We start from the raw sequence: 22297 nt of genomic DNA, 5'->3' as shown, positions 1-22297 counted from the left end.
GACAAAAGCGTCCGAGCCCTGCGTGTTGCTGGCCACCCCACCTCCTGGTGTGCCCTGCAAGTTCTTCATAGCTGCTGCTCGCCAACAGCACTTGCCCCAACAGCCTACACGGGGTGGAGATCTTTATCTTTGTGATTGTCTCTTGTTAGCACTCACAGCTGACCCCCCCCCCCATCGCAGCCTTCCTTCCAGCCACTAGAGGACACTATAATCGCGACAGAGTGAACTCAGTGAGGAATAATCGGATCGTGCTGATGGGTGACGTAAGGGGTTCTAATTGGCATCAATCCATTCGCAAACCCCCTCGCGATGATGATTTCATCGAATAGAATCGATTATTATTGTTGTTGTTTGCATTTTAAAGTGCCCCCCACCCTTCACGTCGTGCAAAAAAAAAGATACCCCGTGCGAGATTTGAATGATTTAATCCGATTCGTGGGGGGCATTCGTTAAATAGCTGCTCGCTAACAGCACTTTTGGTCCCTAAGCAGCCTGCGTAGGGGTTTACACGGGGGGTGGGGGGAGGGGTAAGTAGGGGAGGGGGGAGGGTGGGGGGAGGGGTAAGTAGGGGAGGGGGGAGGGTGGGGGGTGTCTTTGTGACGACGCCTATCACAGTGACGCCTGCCACAGTGAACACGAGGCAGTCACAACAGCGTGCGAACGAGCGACAGCGCGCGGAGTGTTCCTGTGATGTCTGTGTGTGGGTGGCAAGGCCTGGCGATGAGTAATCCGCGTGTGTTGTCTGTGTGTGTGTGTTGTCTGTGTGTATGTGTGTGTTGTGGAGGGAGCGGTGGTGCAGCGGTTAGCACGCCGCGCTACGAACCCGGCGGCCCGAGTTCGATTGGCGCTCACGGCCAACGTCGGTGACGAGTATCCGAACCGGTCATGGGACTCCCCTTGGTCGACTCGGCCTCAAATGAGTACCTGGTGCGATCTGTAAATGTCGCCAGGAGGGAGACAAAGGCGGTCGGGCGTGGTGCTGGTCACCCACCCCCTCGTGTGACGCCGTGCCGGCCTTCATATGTGCTGCTACTCGCTAACAGCACTTGCCCCAACATTTTGTTAAAGTCTATACGGGGGATCTGTATATTTGTGTGCGTGCGTGAGCGTGCGTGAGTGTGACTGGCTCTTTTAGCAATCAGGCACTCCGACTTCCGGCCGCCCGCGTGTGGCTAAAATGATAAGACGATGATAACCTCGAAAACAATCTGCTATCTACACCTTACTGCAACGGCTGTGTACTGTATTAATTCCTGCTAAACTACAGGATATATCACCACTCCACGTGTGTGTGCAACACGTGTGTGTGTGCAACACGAGTGTGCAACACGTGTATGTGTGTGTGCAACACGAGTGTGCACCACGTGTGTGCAACACGTGTATGTGTGTGTGCAACACATGTATACAACACGTGTATGTGTGTGTGCAACACGAGTGTGCAACACGTGTATGTGTGTGTGCAACACGAGTGTGCAACACGTGTATGTGTGTGTGCAACACGAGTGTGCAACACGTGTGTGCAACACGTGTATCTGTGTGTGCAACACGTGTGTGTGTGCAACACGTGTATGTGTGTGTGCAACACGTGTGTGTGTGCAACACGTGTGTGTGTGTGCAACGTGTGTGTGTTTGTGCAACACGTGTGTACATACGTGTGTGTGTGCAACACGTGTGTGCAACACGTGTGTGTGTGCAACACGTGTGTACAACACGTGTGTGTGTGTGTTTGTGCAACACGTGTGTGCAACACGTGTGTGTGTGCAACACGTTGTGTATGTGCAACAGATGTGTGTGTGCAACAGGTGTGTTTGTGAAACACGTGTGTACAACACGTGTATGTGTGTGTGTGCAACACGTGTGTGTGTGCAACACGTGTGTGTGTGCAATACGTGTGTGTGTGTGCAACACGTGTGTGTGTGTGCAACACGTGTGTGTGTGCAACACGTCTGTGTGTGCAACACGTGTGTGTGTGCAACACGTGTGTGCGTGCGCTCCCGTGTTGGTGGCCATGGGCTCACGAACCCGGCGACGTGAGATCGATTTCCGGCCACGGCTACCATCAGTGGCGATTTCTGAACTGTGTCCCGAGGCCACCTCAAGCAAGAGTCGCCCCTGCATGAATTAGTTCCTGCACGTGATGTGTGTCTGTGTGTTAATATCAGCATTTAATCAGAATCTGAAGGAACGAAGTTATGAGAAACAATAAAAAAAATCATAATAGAGGGTTTTTTTTGGGTTAGAGCGCGTAAATATATAAATGTGTCGTTAAACCCGCCACCACCCGACACAGCCAACTAGTAAGGGTTGTCACGTAAACAGAACGTGCCCAGTTCGTCACTAGTACAGCACACCGGTCTGTTGGAGAGCCAAGCCACAACATTTACAATACAAAAGAAAACGATAGCATTCGGGAGACAAAGGCGGTCAGGCGCACACTCATCCCAGGCACCCACTCACTCATCCAGTCACATAGATAAGCCCCCCCCCCCTCATCCACTCAGGCATCCACTCACCAGGCACTCACCCATTGAGGCAGCCAGCCATACACTCACTCAATTACCCCACCCACTCATCAATCCAACCTCCCATCAAGCAACCGCCGAACGAGGCACCCAGGCACTGATTCGTTCAGGCAATGACGGACCGATGGCATCCGCAAGGGACCTTCCTCTCTCGCTCTCTCTCCCTCCCCTGTTCCGTAATCCCCCGCCCTCCCCGTGCCCCCTCCCCTCCCTCCCTGTGCACCCCCACACCCCCTCCCTTTGCCAAGGATTTCCCTACTCGCAGAGGCGACCTGAAGAATCCCTGTGAACACCGGGTCGCATTTGCGTCCGGAAGCACGAAGCTGTGCAGCGCTCATTCTGCTGCTGCTGCTGCAAAAGAGAGAGGGCGAACCGCAGCACACGCGGCTCGGTGTCTCGTGAAGGGGAGAGGGAATGAATGAGGCTCCTCCGTTATTAACATCTCCTCCTCGTCCCCCCCACCACCACCTCTGCATTTTAAGTGACCTATTCCATTGACTTTTGCAACCCGAGACCTATTTTTTCGCTCGTTTTCAGTTGATCTGGCAGAGACGTGGAACTTTGACAGTTGACGCGCGAGCGGCTCAGTTCATCATCGTGATCATCAAGTGTTGAACCCCTACTTGTCATGAGCCACGGTCTATCCACTGCTTGATGAAGCCCTTCCTGGAGCCACGCCGTCGCTATCCACATCGCGGCCCCTGCGTTGCCACGATCCACCTCGCTCTCATCTCGCTAACCCCGTTCTGTCCTTCGAATGGTATTCCATCGCGAAACCTCGTCCATCATTTCCCTTCACCATCACCACGAGTCCCTTTTAGCGAGAGTGTGAATTCCCCGGGCACACTTTATTTTTCTTAATTCACTTATCATGTGCGTTGGAGTCACTGTTTGTGTAGCTCATTAGCCACCGGGAAATGGAACACTCGGCCGGCGTAAACACGGCGCGAGAGAGGGAGCGAGAGGACGGGAGAGCAGGGAAGGGGGAGAGAGAGGAGAGAGAGAGGGGAAAGAGCTCAGGCGTGGACTGGCAGGGGAGAAGAAGATAGAGAGAAGGAGGATCTGGGAGAGATGGAGCAGCTGTTGGCAAGAATGAACCTCCCTTTCCCCCCACGTAATTTTTGTGTGTTTAGCTCCGTGGGGGGGGGGGGGGTCAGAGGTTGTGAAAGCGCTCCGTGGCGACCCACGTGACTCGCGAACCCCGGGCAGCTGAGATCGCAGCATCGCTACCGCGTGCGGGCAACCTCGCTTGACGCTTTAATTCGCGTAAAATAATTTAATTCCTAGCCGCACCCACCCCCCACAGGCCTCCCGCTATCACCTCTCGTCAGCCACCCCCCCCATCTCCACGGCAGCCCCCCCCCTAACCCCATTACCTTCCTGCCCCCATCTCCCTCCTCCACCACCCACCAACCACCACTCCTCATCACGAGTCCGTACCCACAGAATCCCCCAGCTAAGTTCACATAAAGCCCTAGTGACCTCTTTTCACCCGCCGGCGAGAAAGACATCCGCCCACACACATACACTGGAACACATACCTACACACACATACATACACTGGAACACATACCTACACACACACATGAACATATACCTACACACACATACACATGAACACATACCTACACACACATGAACACATACCTACACACACATACATACACATGAACACATACCTACACACACATGAACACATACCTACACACACATGAACACATACCTACACCTACATACACATGAACACATACTTACACACACACGTGAACACATACCTACACACATACACATGAACACATACCTACACACATGAACACATACCTACACACATACACGTTTCGCAAGCGTAGAGAAGGGAGGGAATGATCGGCACGGTAGACACGGGAGTCGTGGTGGTGTGGGTAGCACCGAGCCAAGCTACCTTTGTCTTCCCACTTACGATGTTTCACATACCGCAACAGGTACCTATTTAAGGCTTGAGTCGACCTATCACAAACGCAATTCCATCACAGACATTCCGAGTTTACTTCCCCCCCATTACATTCACCGTGCCCCCTATCACACAGACCCCTCATCACCCCCACCCTCCCATCACACGCGAATCTGCCCCCTTCCCTCCATCACACACTCCACCTACGCCCCATCACCCCCCCTCAACTCCATCACACAGTCTCCCATTACATCCCCCATACCACCCCCATCACCCAGCCCCCCCCCCCATCACACACAGCCCCCCCATCACACACAACCCCTCCCCCATTACACACAGCCTCCCCCCATCACCCCCCCCCCTATCACACACAGCCCCCCCCACCACACACAGCTCCCCCCACCACACACAGCCTCCCCCCATCACCCCCCCATCACACACAGCCCCACCCATCACACACAACCCCCCCCCCACCACACACAGCCTCCCCCCATCACCCCCCACCCACCACACACAGCCCCACCCACCACACACAGCCCCCCCCCACCACACACAGCCCCACCCACCACACACAGCCCCACCCACCACACACAGCCCCACCCACCACACACAGCCCCCCCCCACCACACACAGCCCCCCCCACCACACACAGCCCCACCCACCACACACAGCCCCCCCCACCACACACAGCCCCACCCACCACACACCGCCCCCCCACCACACACAGCCCCCCCCACCACACACAGCCCCCCCCACCACACACAGCCCCCCCACCACACACAGCCCCCCCACCACACACAGCCTCCCCCACCACACAGCCCCCCCCACCACACACAGCCCCCCCCCACCACACACAGCCCCCCCACCACACACAGCCCCCCCACCACACAGCCCCCCCACCAAACACAGCCCCCCCCACCACACACAGCCCCCCCCCACCACACACAGCCTCCCCCACCACACACAGCCCCACCCACCACACACAGCCCCCCCCCCACCACACACAGCCTCCCCCACCACACACAGCCCCCCCACCAAACACAGCCCCCCCCACCACACACAGCCCCCCCCCACCACACACAGCCTCCCCCACCACACACAGCCCCACCCACCACACACAGCCCCCCCCCCACCACACACAGCCTCCCCCACCACACACAGCCCCACCCACCACACACAGCCCCCCCCCCCACCACACACAGCCCCACCCACCACACACAGCCCCCCCCCCACCACACACAGCCCCCCCCCCCACCACACACAGCCCCACCCACCACACACAGCCCCCCCCCCCACCACACACAGCCTCCCCCACCACACACAGCCCCCCCACCAAACACAGCCCCCCCCACCACACACAGCCCCCCCACCACACACAGCCCCCCCACCACACAGCCCCCCCACCAAACACAGCCCCCCCCACCACACACAGCCCCCCCCCACCACACACAGCCTCCCCCACCACACACAGCCCCACCCACCACACACAGCCCCCCCCCCCACCACACACAGCCTCCCCCACCACACACAGCCCCCCCACCAAACACAGCCCCCCCACCACACACAGCCCCCCCCCACCACACACAGCGTCCCCCCATCACCCCCCCCCCACCACACACAGCCTCCCCCACCACACACAGCCCCCCCACCACACACAGCCCCCCCACCACACACAGCCCCCCCCACCACACACAGCCCCCCCCCACCACACACAGCCCCACCCACCACACACAGCCCCCCCCCCCACCACACACAGCCCCCCCCACCACACACAGCCCCCCCACCACACACAGCCCCCCCACCACACACAGCCTCCCCCACCACACACAGCCACCCCCCACCACACACAGCCCCCCCCCACCACACCCGGGTCTGCCCCGCTTTCCGCTTCACTTGTCTCCGCCCACGCAGCCGCGCGGGGAATGCGTGCGTGTGAGTGTGTACCAATGTGTGTGTGTGTGTACCAATGTGTGCGTGTGAGTGTGTACCAATGTGCGTGTGAGTGTGTACCAATGTGTGTGTGTGTGTACCAATGTGTGCGTGTGAGTGTGTACCAATGTGTGTGTGTGTACCAATGTGTGTGTGTGTACCAATGTGTGTGTGTACCAATGTGTGCGTGTGAGTGTGTACCAATGTGTGTGTGTGTGTACCAATGTGTGCGTGTGAGTGTGTACCAATGTGTGTGTGTGTACCAATGTGTGCGTGTGAGTGTGTACCAATGTGTGCGTGTGAGTGTGTACCAATGTGTGTGTGTGTGTACCAATGTGTGCGTGTGAGTGTGTACCAATGTGTGTGTGTGTGTACCAATGTGTGCGTGTGAGTGTGTACCAATGTGTGTGTGTGTACCAATGTGTGTGTGTGTACCAATGTGTGTGTGTGTACCAATGTGTGAGTGTGTACCAATGTGTGTGAGTGTGTACCAATGTGTGTGTGTGTACCAATGTGTGTGTGTGTGTACCAATGTGTGTGTGTGTACCAATGTGTGTGTGTGTACCAATGTGTGTGTGTGTACCAATGTGTGTGTGTGTGTACCAATGTGTATGTGTACCAATGTGTGTGTGTGTGTACCAATGTGTGTGTGTGTACCAATGTGTGTGTGTGTACCAATGTGTGTGTGTGTGTACCAATGTGTGTGTGTGTGCTAGTGTGTGTGTGTACCAATGTGTGTGTGTGTACCAATGTGTGTGTGTGTGTACCAATGTGTGTGTGTGCTAGTGTGTGTGTGTGCTAGTGCGTGTGTGTGCTAGTGTGTGTGTGTGTGAGTGTGTGTGTGCTAGTGTGTGTGTGAGTGTGTGTGTGCTAGTGTGTGTGTGTGCTAGTGTGTGTGTGTGTGCTAGTGTGTGTGCTAGTGTGTGTGTGTGCTAGTGTGTGTGCTAGTGTGTGTGTGTGTGCTAGTGTGTGTGTGGGAGTGTGTTGCTAGTGTGTGTGTGAGTGTGTGTGTGTGTGCTAGTGTGTGTGTGTGCTAGTGTTTGAGTGTGCTAGTGTGTGTGTGCTAATGTGTGTGTGCTAGTGTGTGTATGTGTGCTAGGGTGTGTGTGGGAGTGTGTTGCGAGTGTGTGTGAGTGTGCTAGTGTGTGTGTGTGCGTGTGCTAGTGTGTGTGTGCTAGTGTGTGTGTGAGTGTGCGTGTAGCGGTTAGCGCGCTGCTCTACGAATCCGGCCACCCGAGTTCGATTCCCGCTCACGGCAAACACCAGTGACCAATATCTGAACGGGTCCTGGGCCTCCCCTGGGTCGATTCAGCCTCAAATGAGTACCTGATGCGGTGTGTAAACATCGCCACTAGAGAGACAAAGACGGCCGGGCGCGGTGCTGGCCACCCCTCGTGTGCCGTGCCGGCCTTAATAGGCGCTCGCTAACAGCACTTGCCCCAACAGTCTTGTTCCAGGCTACACGGGGGATCTTTGTCTTTGTGTGGGAATCGGTGTGTGGGCGTGAAACAAACACACACACACGCCGACACGCGGGCGCGTGCGCGCGTGTCGGCGTGTGTGTGTGTACAAGCAGCACGTGCCGTGTGTGTGTGTGTACAAGCAGCACGTGCCGTGTGTGTGTGTCGGTGTGTGTCGGCGTGTGTGTGTGTGTACAAGCAGCACGTGTGTGTGTGTACAAGCAGCACGTGCCGTGTGTGTGTGTGTACAAGCAGCACGTGCCGTGTGTGTGTGTCGGCGTGTGTGTGTGTGTACAAGCAGCACGTGTGTGTGTGTACAAGCAGCACGTGCCGTGTGTGTGTGTCGGCGTGTGTGTGTACAAGCAGCACGTGCCGTGTGTCGGCGTGTGTGTGTGTACAAGCAGCACGTGTGTGTGTGTGTGTGTCGGCGTGTGTGTGTGTGTACAAGCAGCACGTGCCGTGTGTCGGCGCGTGTGTGTGTGTACAAGCAGCACGTGTGTGTGTCGGCGTGTGTGTGTGTACAAGCAGCACGTGCCGTGTGTCGGCGTGTGTGTGTGTACAAGCAGCACGTGTGTGTGTGTCGGCGTGTGTGTGTGTGTACAAGCAGCACGTGTGTGTGTGTGTCGGCGTGTGTGTGTGTACAAGCAGCACGTGCCGTGTGTCGGCGTGTGTGTGTGTACAAGCAGCACGTGTGTGTGTGTGTGTGTCGGCGTGTGTGTGTGTACAAGCAGCACGTGCCGTGTGTCGGCGTGTGTGTGTGTGTACAAGCAGCACGTGTGTGTGTGTCGGCGTGTGTGTGTGTGTACAAGCAGACGGGAGGGAGAGAGGGAGGAGAGGGAGATCACCGCACGGGAGCGCACGCGGTTCTCCTTCTGCGTCCTCTGGACTCGGCGAATCCCGGCTGCTGCCGCTGAGTCGGGAGAGAGAGAAAGAGGAGAGACAACAGACGGAGACGAGGAGGAGGAGGAGGCGGGTTCGTGCGATTGGATTAGAGCTCGGATCGTCGGATCGCGGAGTTCATCCGTGAACGGAGGGGTCAGTGACTTTAGATTTACATCTGCCTTGGAGTGTTGTTGGGTGGGTGTGTGATGTAAGTCGTTGGAAGTGTGTGTGAGAGAGACTCAGCCTCTCTGGCGCGGTGTGTAAGTAAACATCGCCACTGGGGAGACAAAGGCGGCCGTGCGTGGTGCTGGCCACCCACCCCCTCGTGTGTCGTTACGGCCTTCATAGGTTGCTGCTACTCGCTAACAGCAACTTGCCCCAACAATTTGTTACAGGCTACACGAGGGGGGATCTTTACAGAAACGGCGACCCGAGTTCGATTCGCGCTCACGACCAACATCAGCGACGATAATCTTGAACCGGTCTCCCCTAGGTCAACTCTGCGTTAAATGAGTGCATGGTGCGGTGTGTCATCAACATGACCACTGGGGAGACAAAGGCGCGCGGGCGAGCAGGCGTGGTGCTGTGGAACACCGCACCCCCTTCGCGTGACACGGTGCCGGCCTGCATAGGGTACAGCACTTGCCCCAATATTCTGTACGCGGCCCTTTGCCTTTGTGTTTAAAGGGTATACGATATGCGTGTACCGCATGTGGTGTGTGTACACGTGTGTACTGTACACGTGTGCGTATACAGTACACACGCTGCTCTGAATAATAAGGAGCGATGCCCGAAACGTCGCTAGGATACAACGGGGGGTTTTGTTACTATGATTCTCGATTTATTATTCGTTTTGCTGTTCTCTTTGATGCGCCGATGGCTAGTGCGGTGAGGTCCGTGGTTGGTCTGAGATTGTAAATATCGCCGTTGTCAGAGGCAGCTTGAGGTTTAAATGCATTTGTGTGTGTTTGTGCTTTGGCTCATGTGCTGTTCCTGCGGAGCGGTGGCGCAGTGGTTAGCGCACCTTCTGCTGCGAACTCGCCAGAGCCAAGGGCTGCTTCCGATTTCCGCTCACGGCCAACACCAGGAGGCGAACATCTAAACCGGTCCTGGGCCTCCCTTGGGTCGGCTCAGCCTCAAATGAGTTTTTCCGGTGCAGTGCGCATTAATCACCAGTGTTGGGGAGACAAAGGCGGCCGGGCGTGGCATTTCATCGGCGTGCCGTTCCGGCCTTAATACATTAACCCTGGCTATAAGAGCACTTGCTCCAGCGGTCTGTGTAGGCTACACAGGGGATCTTTGTGTGTGTGCGTGTGTATACACAGCACGTGTGTTGGAGAATGTACAGTGGAGTAAATGTGTGTGTGTGAGTGTGCTCACACGTGGACGTGTCCACGCTTACAGCACTTGCCCCGACGCTCTGTTACGCCTACACGGGGGATCTTTGTTTTCCTCATCATGCAAAAACAAAGACAAATATCCCCCCGTGTAGCCTTAAGAGACTGGTTTGGGAAAGTGCTGCTAGCGACTGGCACCTATGAAGGCCGGAACGCCACGCGATGGGGTGGGTGGGCAGCACCACGCCCGGCCGCCTTTGTCTCCCCAGTGCTGATGTGTACACATTTGAGGCTGAGTCGACCTAGGGGAGGCCCGTGACCGGTTCACTACCGCTCCCCCCATACACACACACACATGTTCAGTATTTGTTTACGTGTGTACGTGTTTACTTTGGAGCGTTTGCTGATGTGCGCTGTTTTTGTTTACACGGGTGGTGTGTTTGTGTGTTGTTGTTCGTCCACAAACACCGCCTGTGATTGGCTGTCGCCCACGGCAACGCTTCCCAGGGAAGATCCTCTCTCTCTTTCCTACTCTCCCTTCACTCTCCATCTGTACTCTCCCTTCACTCTCTCCCGTCACTCTCCCTTCACTCTCCCTTTCTCGTACTCTCTTTACTCTCTCCCTTCACTCTCCCTTTCTCGTACTCTCTCTCCCTTCACTCTCCATCTGTACTCTCTTTCTCGTATTCACTCTCTCTTCACTCTCTCTCTCTTCACTCTTCACCTGTACTCTCTCTTTCTCGTACTCTATTCACTCTCCCTTTCTCGTACTCTCTCTCCCGTCACTCTCCCTTCACTCGCCCTTTCTCGTACTCTCTCTTCACTCTCCATCTGTACTCTCCCTTTCCCGTATTCTCTGCATTCACTCTCCCTCCCCCTCCAAACTCTCTCATTTACTCTCCCCAACTCCCCCTGTCACTCGATCCCTTTCTCCCATCTCTCTCTCCCTTACATCCTCCCTCCCTACTCTCCCTCGCTCTCTCGTTTTTACGATCAGAGGAAACAAGAAGATGCTCGGTGTAGTCGGCACTTTGCTCCGTTCATCATTTCGGGTTTTTTTTCGATGCTTTGCTTTATGTAACCCTCCCCTCCCCCCCGTTTTTTAAAATGAAATATTTCACAAAAATACTTCACGCTCTGCTCTCCTTACCCCCCCTCTCGCTCTCTACCCCCTCTCTCCCTACTCCATGTCTATGTTCCCCCTATGTTCCCCCTATGTAATATTTGTTTCAACATTTTTTAACTACGACAAGTGCTGCATCTTGCACCCAGACCTTCTCGCAGTCATTACGGCCACCGACGGGCAGCTCATCTCTGCTCGCCTCCACTCCCCTCACCCTCTCTCCCTTCTCTGCACAAATAAAACAGGCAAACGCAAACTTGCATCGTTCATCATGAACACTGCCTTCGGACAAAAAAAAACCCCATTCATTTTCAAGTTTAGATTGAAGACGTTTCTGGCAACGGGGAGCTACTTTAGGGCAGTGACCGTGGTGTTTTGAGAGGCGTTGATTCAGTGCGGTGGTTTGGAGCGTGAATAATGGTTGCGTTCATTTAACGCTGTGAGTCGTCATCATCGACATCATCGTCAGCCCTTGTTTGTCCACTGCTGGATGAAGGCCTCCCCCACGCCATCCCTCGTGATCTGCTACTTCTGCTACCTCATTAGAACCGTGGCCGCTGGTTGGGTTAAATGAACAGTAAGCGGATTCATGGAATGTCGTCATTGTTTTGGCTAATTGACTCAACGGAACACGGTTATTGCATTGTGAGGAGTACAGTAATTGAGTGTTGGAATATTCCACATCAGCTGTTCGCAGCCACAGTTGAAATATCATCATCAGCAAGAGCGTCAGCCACCACGACCATCATCAACCACCGCATTCCACAGACGCAGCAACTTTAGTAGCATCATCATCATCAGCTGTAGTAACCAGTTCAAACATTGTTATCACCACATGCACTCCACAGTCGCAGCAACTTTAGCAGTAGCATCAGCAGCAGTAGCATCAGCTGTAGTAACCAGTTTAAATATTCTCAGCAGCAGCAGCAGAAGCAGCAACATCACCATCTCACCATACCCCGAAAACCTAATTATGATCCATCCCACACCCACACACACGAGAACGCGTCCGTGTGTGTGTGCTGCGTGGGTGTGTAGGAGTTGCGTCTCCTCTCTCTCTCTCTCGCTCATCACATTTTCTTCGCCCGTCCGCCCAAGAGGCTCATGATTCACACAGGAGCAGAGACGACGACGAGGTGGAGGAGGAGGTGGAGGAGTCGCTGCGGAGTAGGGGGTAGAGCCTAGGATCGGAATCCAACCGCGTTTGTTGGCTGAGACGTTGGGCACTGACGGCCGCGGCCTCCTGGTAGGAGCAGTCCGACCGGCTCCTCAGCTCGGCTCAGCCCGTACCTGGGGGGGGGGGGGAGCTCATCTCGGTTGGTGGTGGAGGAGGAAGAGGAGGTGGAGGAGGAAGAGGAGGTGGAGGAGGTGGAGTGATGTTGCAGCAGCAGCAAACTCCCAGCCGGGGCAGGTACGTGTCGGGTCGTGGTGGGGGAGTTGCAGAATGTTGTGGGGGTCGTAAGAGACCACCATAATATTTTGAGCTCCTGGTCAGCAAAACCCACAGCACACACACGGTTAACACACAGCACACACACGGTTAACACACAGCAGAGACATGATTAATACAACACACGGTTAACACACAGCACACACACACGGTTAACACACAGCAGAGACATGATTAATACAGCACACACACGGTTAACATACAGCACACACACGATTAACACACATCACACACACGGTTAATACACAGCACACACACGGTTAATACACAGCACAGACACATACACGGTTAACATACAGCACACACACGGTTAACACACAGCACACACATGGTTAGCACACAGCAGAGACATGATTAACACACAGCACACACACGGTTAGCACACACACACACAGCACAGACACATGCTTAACACACAGCACAGACATGATAAACACAGCACACACGATTAAAACACAGCACACACACACTGTTAACATACAACACACACACTGTTAACATACAACACACACACACATTCTTAACACAACACACACATTCTTAACACAACACACACACACACATGGTGAACACACACAGCACCCACTTTGAGTGAGTATGGTGGGGGGAGAGTGACTAGTTTGTGTAGTAGAAGAGTGCGTGTATGTGTGTATATACGGAGTGGCCCATAAGTCAGGACACATGGATATCTCATTTATTCTAACACTGGCACGAACCCATTGTAATCGTTTATTATTTTAGTTAATATTTTACCTGTTATCATTATTAAAGTCTATTTTTCTTCTTCTTAATGTGGGGTCACCTCCAAAACGTCGTTTACAAAACTCGACCAAGACCCCCGAATGGATGAACTGAGACGAAGCATAATTGATTAATGTTCAGATTACGACGTGTAACTTCGCAACAGCAAACATTTATTAAATACATTTCAAAAGCTAATTCATGCACGCATTTATGTTGATGGCAGTCAGTTTGAGTATTTGTTAAAATCACTAAAATAACCCGAGGTGTCGTGACTTTTGGACCACCCTACAGTGGTCAGTGCACTGCGCGCCATGAACCCGGCCACGCGAGTTCGATTCCCGCTCACGGCCAACATCGGTGACGAGTTTCTGCATCGGTCCTGGGCCTCCCCGTAGGTCGACTCGGCCTCAAATGAGTACCTGGTGCAATGTGTAAACATTGCCGCGAGGGAGACAAAGGCGGCCGGGCGTGGTGCTGGCCACCCACCCCGTCGTGTGCAGTACCGGCCTTTATAGGTGCTGCTCGCTAGCGGCACTTTCCCCAACAGTCTGTTAAGGCTATAGGGGGGATCTTTGTCTTTGTTTTGTAGCTGTGAAGGATTGAGCAGACGAGTGGTGGGTGGGATGCTGTGAGTCATGGGGTGATGCATTAATGCCCTGGCGCCTTGGGAGGTTTAGAGTTTAACCCCCGCACGCACACACTGCACACATACACACTGCACTCACACACACTGCACACACACACACTGCACTCACACACACGGCACACATACACACTGCACACACACACACTGCACACACACCATTAAATACACACTGCACGCACACACTGCACACATACACATTGCACTCGCACACACTGCACACACACACTGCACACATACACCATTACACAACAACAACCACCATTCGCCACTAAGTGGCGGTGACGTCACCACGACGCTTGTGCCAGGCCATGTGCACCTTGAGGCCACGTGAAGTGTCGAACGCCTGCGGGCAGGAGGTCACGGGGCAGACCCAGGTGCCACAGATCGACTGACTGAGATGACTGGCTGATGCACCACCTGTGCCCCTACTGTGCCAATCTGCTGTGCTTTAGCCACCCGGCGCTCCGCTCGTTGTTGTGAGCGTCGCTCCTCCGCCCTCCGTTGTTGTTGGAGGGCGACTGCCTTCCAACTGCCCAATAGCGTCCTTCACGAGCCTCCTCCACAGAGGCCGATCTTGACATCGCTGATACCAGTCATCGACAAGTCCACTCAGCTCCACGTCCTCCTGTACCACATCACTCCATCTCTTCTCTAGCCCGTGTCGCACCCATTTAGCCCCCTCGATCCGGCCTAACAAAAGCTGTTTCGGCATGCGGTGGCTGGGCATGCGGGTACATGACCCAGCCAACGCAGCCTTGCCTGTCAGAGGAGCTCACCGATGGGACCTTGCCCAGATCTTTCAAGGATTTGTGAGCTCCTCACACAATCCAGCCTGGTTAAACCCAGGATGGATCGTAGGCAGCCCAGCCTAAATGTTTCCAACCGGCGAAGATGCTCCATTAAGGGGGTCCACGTTTCGCAAGCTTAGAGAAGGGAGGGAATGACCGTGGCCGAGAAGACCTGAAGCTTAGTGCGGAGCGACAGACCAGGTAGCTTCCACACAGCGTTACGCAACCGATGAAAAGATGATGCCGCTCGACTGATTCGGAGTGAGACCTCTGCTGTTAAACTGGAGCTGGTCATAAGCACACTGCCCAGGTATGGGAAACTCTCCACTCTCTCCACAACTGCCCCATCACCGATTGGGAGTTGTGGGGGTGGAGTGTCCGATGGTTCAAAATACCCAGGCAGGTGCTTAGTTTTGGTGGGGCTGATGGTAAGGCCCCATCTCTTAGTGGCACGCTCCAGTCTCAGCAGCAGCATCTCCAACTCCTCCTCTGAATGAGCAGCTATTACCAAATCATCGGCATACATAACATGGTTGAGCAACAGGGAGCCATCCCTTGACCGCACCCGGGCATCGATCAGCCTCCCATTATATCTGTACCAAATGGAGATTCCCCCGGTACAGCTATTGAAGGCTTCACGAACTACGTGGTCAAAATAGATGTTAAATAATGTGGGAGCCAGAGGACATCCCTGTCGCACCCCAAGGTGTACAGGTAATGGCTCTGACTCCCGGCCACGTAGTTTTACCTGGGCCCGCTCACCATCATGAAGGTCCTTAATGATCGTGAGCAGAGGGTCAGGGACTCCAAAAGCACGAAGAACAACCCAGAGCCCAGGCCTCCTGATGGTATCATAGGTCTTGACCGGGTCAATAAAGCAGAGATGTAGGTTTTGCTGGAATTCCCTACACCTCTGCTGTAGCAGACGGACAGAAAATATGGCATCTGTACAGGACCGCCTTTTCCTGAAACCACATTGGAGCTCTGCAAGCCTCTCCTCAGCGTGCCTGGCAAGACAATGTTGAACAATCCTTGTCAGGACCTTTCCCGGCACACTGAGGAGTGAGATGCCCCTGTAGTTGTTACAGTCTGTGCGGTCGTCCTTCTTAACGAGGGTGACCACCAGGGCATCCTTCCAATCCTGCGGAACCCGTCTAGTGGTCCAGATTGTTGTTATGATGTCATATAGGGCAGTCTGTGCACAAACGCCACCCTTCCTCAGCATTTCGCTTGGGAGATCATCTCTGCCCGCTGCCTTTCCTGGTCTCAAACTCCGGATCGCCTTCAGTACTTCCTCAACAGATGGCACCTCAGCCAGCCACTAACAGGGGGTGACTTCTTCCAATATTTGAGGCACCACAGCCTCAGCAGGGTCATCCCCACTTTGTGCCACGATGTTTTCCTGGCTGAGAGATTTTCCCTCCCCCAGGACCTCACAGAAATGCTCGGTAAATCTGCAAACCTGTTCCTGGGGGTCGGAGATTGAATCACCGTTTTTTGTGATCGCGGGTCACTGAGACAGACTCCATCTCCTCAGCAACCCGCGACCACCACCCATCCTTGCAGCACCTCACGGCTCTCCGAACCTCCGAGCGAAGGCTACGGTAAGCCTCATTCTCATTCTGTAGCCGATGACAGTGGGCCTGTCGCTTTTTCTCAACTATCCTGAACACCTTTGTCAGCCAGGGTCTCTGGGGAGGTCTGGACTGCGTACCCAAAGCAGCGAATGCAGCTGCATGAGAGACAGTCCTAAACCTCGCCCATTTACCCTCGACATCAGGAGGAGTGGGGGACGATGCCAACCCCAGCCGCAAGCGATGATTAAATTCTCGCTGGCAACTATCATCAGATAACTGAGACCAGGCCACTTTAGGTTGAAATGGGGTCCTGGGTGTACACCCACCACCGGAGCGGAAGAATGGCAGGCACATCTTACAGATGACAAGTCGATGGTCAGAGGGCAGATCAGCTCCACGGTAGGTCCTGGTGTCAAGGACATGGGCTCGCATCCACTGGTCTGTCACTATGTAGTCCAGCAGATGTTCTTGCTTGGACCCGGCATGCATCCATGATGTTGTGTGGATGCGCCGATGCCGGAACAGCGTGTTGGTAATTACAAGCCCATGGGCTGCACAAAATCTAGCAGCCTCCTACCTTTGTTATTGAGCTGATCTGGCCCATGCCCTCCAATCACTCCAGACCAGGTGCCAGCATCATGACCAACTCGGGCATTGAAGTCACGCAACAAGATGACTCTATCCCGAGGGGCCACTTTAGCCAGCACCTGTGACAGGAGGTCATAGAAGGCATCTGACTCATCGGCTTTGCCTGCATTCCTCCACGGATGTTCGTCTTCGGTGGGGGCATAAGTAACCACGACCACCACTCCTCACCTCCGGTTAATGGGAAGGCGAGCCCAAAGTAGCCTGGGGCTTACAGCTTCCCACACCTCACCGCCACACTCCCACGCCCCCTTCATTCTTTTGTTCAAAATAAGAGCCACACCCTGTTGTTTGGCAGTCTGCTGCCCCGAGTAGAGGACTGTCCACCCCTCATGGTGGCAGGAGCCAGAACCAGTCCACCGGACCTCCTGAATGCCACAGAGATCCAGGCGGTACCGGTCCAGCTCCCGACGGAGGAGTGGCAGCCTCTCCTCCGCAGTAAGCGTTCGAACATTCCATGTGGCCATATGAAGTGGCTTTTCGTTGTTTCTGGAGGAGCCCCGAGGGTAGATATTCAATCTCCTGGCTCCGCCAATTGGGGTTTGGCCAGGAGACGTCATAGACGCCTGTCTCCCCGGGGCCTCCGGCACAAGCTTATTAGTTAGATATTTTAGACGTGGTTTAGTGGTAAATTTTTCAAGGTGGAGGGGTTACCAGCTCCTCGCACCCGTCCAGAGCCCCCGTTTAGCCCCTGTGGTGGTCACAGACGCCATGAGGGGAGGAGCCAATCGGAATTGGCCCTCCCCCCACAGCACTGTCCACGACAGAGTTGCCCGTCCGGCACCGCGAGGAGGTAGGGGGCTGTTTTGCCGGGTTGTTTTGCACTCACACACACACCATTACACACACACTGCACACACACACCTTTACACACACACACTGCACACACATACACCTTTACACACACACACTGCACACGCATACACCATTACACCATTACACACACTGCACACACATACTGCACAAATACACCATTACACACACACACTGCACACACACACATCTTTACACACATTGCACACACATGCACCATTACACACACACACTGCACAAACACACTGCACACATACATCATTACACACACACACTGCACAAACACACACTGCACAAATACACCATTACACACACACACTGCACACATACACCATTACACACACACACACTGCACACACACCATTACACACACACTGCACACACATACACCTTTACACACACACACACACTGCACACATACACCATTACACACACACACTGCACACATTACACCATTACACACACACACTGCACACACACACTGGACACACACTGCACACACACACCATTACACACACACTGCACACACATACACCATTACACACACACTGCACACACAGCAACAACCGCCATTCACCACTAAGTGGCGGTGACGTCACCACGATGCTTGTGCCAGGCCATGTGCACCTTGAGGCCACGTGAAGTGTCGAACGCCCGCTGGCAGGAGGTCACGGGGCAGACCCAAGTGCCACGGGTCGACTAACTAAGATGACTGAGATGACTGGCTGATGCACCACCTGTGCCCCCTACTGTGCCAACCTGCTGTGCTTTAGCCACCCGGTGCTCCGCTCGTTGTTGTGAGCGTCGCTCCTCCGCCCTCCGTTGTTGTTGGAGGGCGACTGCCTCCAACTGCCCAGTAGTGTCCTTCACGAGCCTCCCCCACAGAGGCCGATCTTGATACCACTGGTACCAGTCATCGGCAAGTCCACTCAGCTCCACGTCCTCCTGTACCACATCACTGCATCTCTTCTCTAGCCCGTGCCGCGCCCGTTGAGCCCCCTCGATCCGGCCGAACAATAGCTGTTTCGGCATGCGGTGGCTGGGCATGCGGGCTACATGACCCAGCCAACGCAGCCTTGCCTGCCGGAGGAGCTCACCGATGGGACCTTGCCCAGATCTTTCAAGGATTTGTGACCACCTCGCACAATCCAGCCAGGTTAAACCCAGGATGGATCGTAGGCAGGCTAGCCTAAATGTTTCTACACACACACTGCACACACATACACCATTACACCTGCACACACATACACCATTACACACACACTGCACACACATACACCATTACACACACACACACCATTAGACACACACACTGCACACACACCTTACACACACAATACACGCACATACACAATTTCACAGTTCTGCACAGTTAACAAAATTACGCTGCTGCTGTTGCTGATCATGCTGCTTCTGCTGCTGATGACAGCATAGACGAGGTCGTGGGTTCGACCCTGACGCCTGCTGTATATTTGTCGTCTGCTTGTCTCTCTCCCCGTGGTTGCATGGATTTATCTCCGGGTCCTCCGGTTTTCCCCTCCACATTTAGAATCCACGTGCGTTTGGAGTATTTTCACGTGATGATGATGATCCACTTTCGTTGAGCTATCATTTCGTGGCCAAGTCGCTTCTGAAAAAGAGCGATGGTGGCTTAGTGGACCTCACCTGGTAAAATAACAAGTTGAATTATACACTGCTGTTGCTGACCGCCGCTGCTAACGATGACCGATGATTATTCTACCGCCGCCGCCGCTGCTGCTGATGACGATGTTGCTGCTGATGATGTTGTTGGCGGTGTCGTGGCGGCGTGCGTAGGGAGTTTCTGGCGGAGGTGGAGGGCTCCCTGCTGGGTCAGACCCCCCGCTCCGCCTTCGCTGTCTCCGTGCGGGTCATCGACCCCCCCCTCTGCGACCCCACGGTGGTGAGAGCCCCCCCCCCCCGCCCCCCGAGTCGCCCTTGAAAAAGAGCTTCTTAGCTCAATGGGCTTTACTCCTGAAATAAACTTGTGATTATATATTTTTGTTTACTATTTTTTATTTGACCAGTTAAGCCCCCACTGAGCTACGTAGCTCTTTTACAGAAGCGACCTGGCTATCACAAATGATGGCTCAACGACGATGGCTTATCACGTGGAAATGTAGAGCAAACAAATACTCTAAACGCGTGATGTTGATTCTAAATGTGGAGGAGAAAATCCGGAGGACCCGGAGAAAAATCCATGAAACCACGGTGAGAGAGGCACGCAGATTTCAAATATACAGCAGCAGGCGTCAGGGTTGGGTTAGAACCCACGACCTCCTGTATACCAAGCGAGGTTATTAACATCTGATCAAGCACAATTGCGGTAAGATTATATATGATAGAAACACGTTTGCATGTTTTTTTTAACCACAATTCTAGTGTGTGGTTAATGCAGACCTGATCCCTTGTAAGAGGTTTTTATTTGGCGTTTGAACCGTTTAACACCTCTTATTCCATAAATGGTAAACGCCTTTTTAAATATATACATACATCTTGATTTGAAGCTTTCGGGACTGCAGGAATTCATACTCTTTGGTCCTATCGGTAAAGTCACGTAGGTAGAAAAAAAACTAATGCATCACGACGTTTCGATCGCAACACAAGCAATCGTCTTCAGGTGAAACAATACAGCAGTAGCTCTCTCGCTACATTCCTTCCTGCCTCAGCAGTCCGCCTGCTGTGTTGTTTCACCTGAAGACGATTGCTTGTGTTGCGATCGAAACGTCATGATGCATTAGTTATTTTTCTACCTACGTGATAACTTTACCGAAAGAAACAAAGAGTGTATGCAAAATATTTAAGCATCCCGGTCCCTTTTATTATTATTTACATTTTTATAAGGCACAGCAGACCCAACAAATGGCTTCGGACCACCGTAGTTTATCGATCGTATGACAGGAAGTGGGTTTTTGTTTCTTTCGAATTGGGAGAATCTCAGCGGTAAGGCGCAGTTCATCGGGCAGAGAGAGTTCCAAATCTGAGGACCAAAGAACCAAAAGAATGTGCGAGCTCCGGCGGAACGTTTTTGCCGAAAGTGTGGCTTGGCAGAGCGGAACGCGCGGCGTGAGAGAGGACGTCAACTTGAACCTCCCCTCCCGCCTCCACCAGGATCCGGCCGCTGGTTCCGTCGCGCTCGCCGGCGCCCCCCCGTCGCGGTCGCCCTCCCCGGGGGGCGGCCCGCCGGGCCCCCACCGCGCGCCCCGAGCCGCGGCCGCCGCCGCCTCCGCCCCCGCCTCCCCGGCGGGGTCTCCGGCGGGATCCCCGGGGTCCCCCGGCTCCCCGCGCGGCGGGGACGGCGGCGGGGAAGCCGGTGTCGGAGGGCCCCCCACGACGCCGTCGGCGGAGGGGAGGCCGCGGCTGCCGGTGCGGCGCGGCTGCGGGGGAGCGTGCGGCGGCGGCGCCGGCGGCGTTGGCGGTCGCACCGTGAGGAGCAGCACGGAGCAGAGGATGCAGCAGCTGAGAATCAGCGGAGCTCAGAGTCCCGGCGCCAGGAAGAGGAGGCGAGCGAGCGGGAGCGACGATGACGACGACGACGAGGACGCCGATGGTGGCGGCGGTGGAGGAGGAGAGCGTCAGAAGCGTGCGAGGAGCGATGGCGAAGCGGAGGTGAAGCGGGCGGTCGTTTCTCCGGTGAGGTTCGCGTACAGACACAGCCACTTGTTGTGTGTTTGTGTGTTGTGTGTGTGCCGTGTTTGTGTGTGTGTTTGTGTGTGTGTGTGTTTGTGTGTGTGTGTGTGTTTGTTTGTGTGTGTGTTTGTTTGTGTGTGTGCCGTGTTTGTGTGTTTGTGTGTTTGTGTGTGTGCCATGTTTGTGTGTTTGTGTGTGTTTGTGTGTGTGCCGTGTTTCATAGGTGCTGCTACTCGCTTACAGCACTTGCCCCAACATTCTTTAGAAGCTATACGGGGGAATTTTGTCCTTGTGCACACATTTGTCTGTGTGTGTGCTACTTCTTTCGCAGGGAGTGGTAGTGTAGCGGTTAGCCCGGTAGTGTATGTATGTTGAACTTCTTTCGCACCATACGTAGCTGACCGTGCTAAACGGAGGTGCGAGACAATATCGCTGATGATATCTAATGCTGTTGATGATGATGGCGGTGGTGGTGGTGGTGGTGCAAGCTGTGTGGGGAGCGGTCGTGGCGCGGTTAGCCTGCTGCGCTATGAAACCAGCGACCCGAGTTCAATTCCCGCTCATGGCCAACACCAGTGACGATGATCTGAACCAGTCATGGGCCTCCTCCACTAGGTCGACTCAGCCTCAAATGAGCACCCGGTGCAGTGTGTAAATATCGCGTTGGCCACCTACCCCCTCGTGTGCCGTGCCGGCCTTCACAGGTGCTTGCTAACAGCACTTGCCCCAACAGTCTATTCAGGCTATACGGGGGATCTTTGTCTTTGCTACTGCGTTCATGACACCGCACGCGTGTCCACGTG

The 22297-nt window shown here is 54.5% G+C and overlaps 1 protein-coding gene across 5 annotated transcripts in view; it reads left to right on the top strand.

Moving 5' to 3' along the window:
- The first annotated feature begins 8527 nt into the window (after positions 1-8527).
- CABIN1 (calcineurin binding protein 1) overlaps positions 8528-22297 on the top strand; it is a 41205-nt gene continuing 27435 nt past the window's right edge. The window contains exons 1-5 of one of the 5 annotated variants that reach the window (XM_076062570.1): positions 8528-8876; positions 9736-9876; positions 12284-12594; positions 19662-19767; positions 20976-21497. In XM_076062570.1, the coding sequence (XP_075918685.1) occupies positions 12560-12594; positions 19662-19767; positions 20976-21497 (663 nt within the window). In that variant the 5' untranslated portion in view covers positions 8528-8876; positions 9736-9876; positions 12284-12559. Of the gene's footprint in view, positions 8877-9735; positions 9877-11313; positions 12595-19661; positions 19768-20975; positions 21498-22297 lie in introns of all 5 variants that reach the window. The other 4 variants (XM_076062567.1, XM_076062569.1, XM_032947512.2 and 1 more) reach the window with 4 other exon arrangements.

This window comes from Petromyzon marinus, chromosome 5 (assembly GCF_048934315.1).
Source record: "Petromyzon marinus isolate PM22_M1 ecotype Great Lakes invasive population chromosome 5, UKy_Petmar_22M1.pri1.0, whole genome shotgun sequence".
In the NCBI taxonomy this organism is placed as follows: Eukaryota; Metazoa; Chordata; class Hyperoartia; order Petromyzontiformes; family Petromyzontidae; genus Petromyzon; species Petromyzon marinus.
The sequence above is the reverse complement of the archived record's forward strand: the minus strand, read 5'-3'. Positions and strand labels throughout refer to the sequence as shown.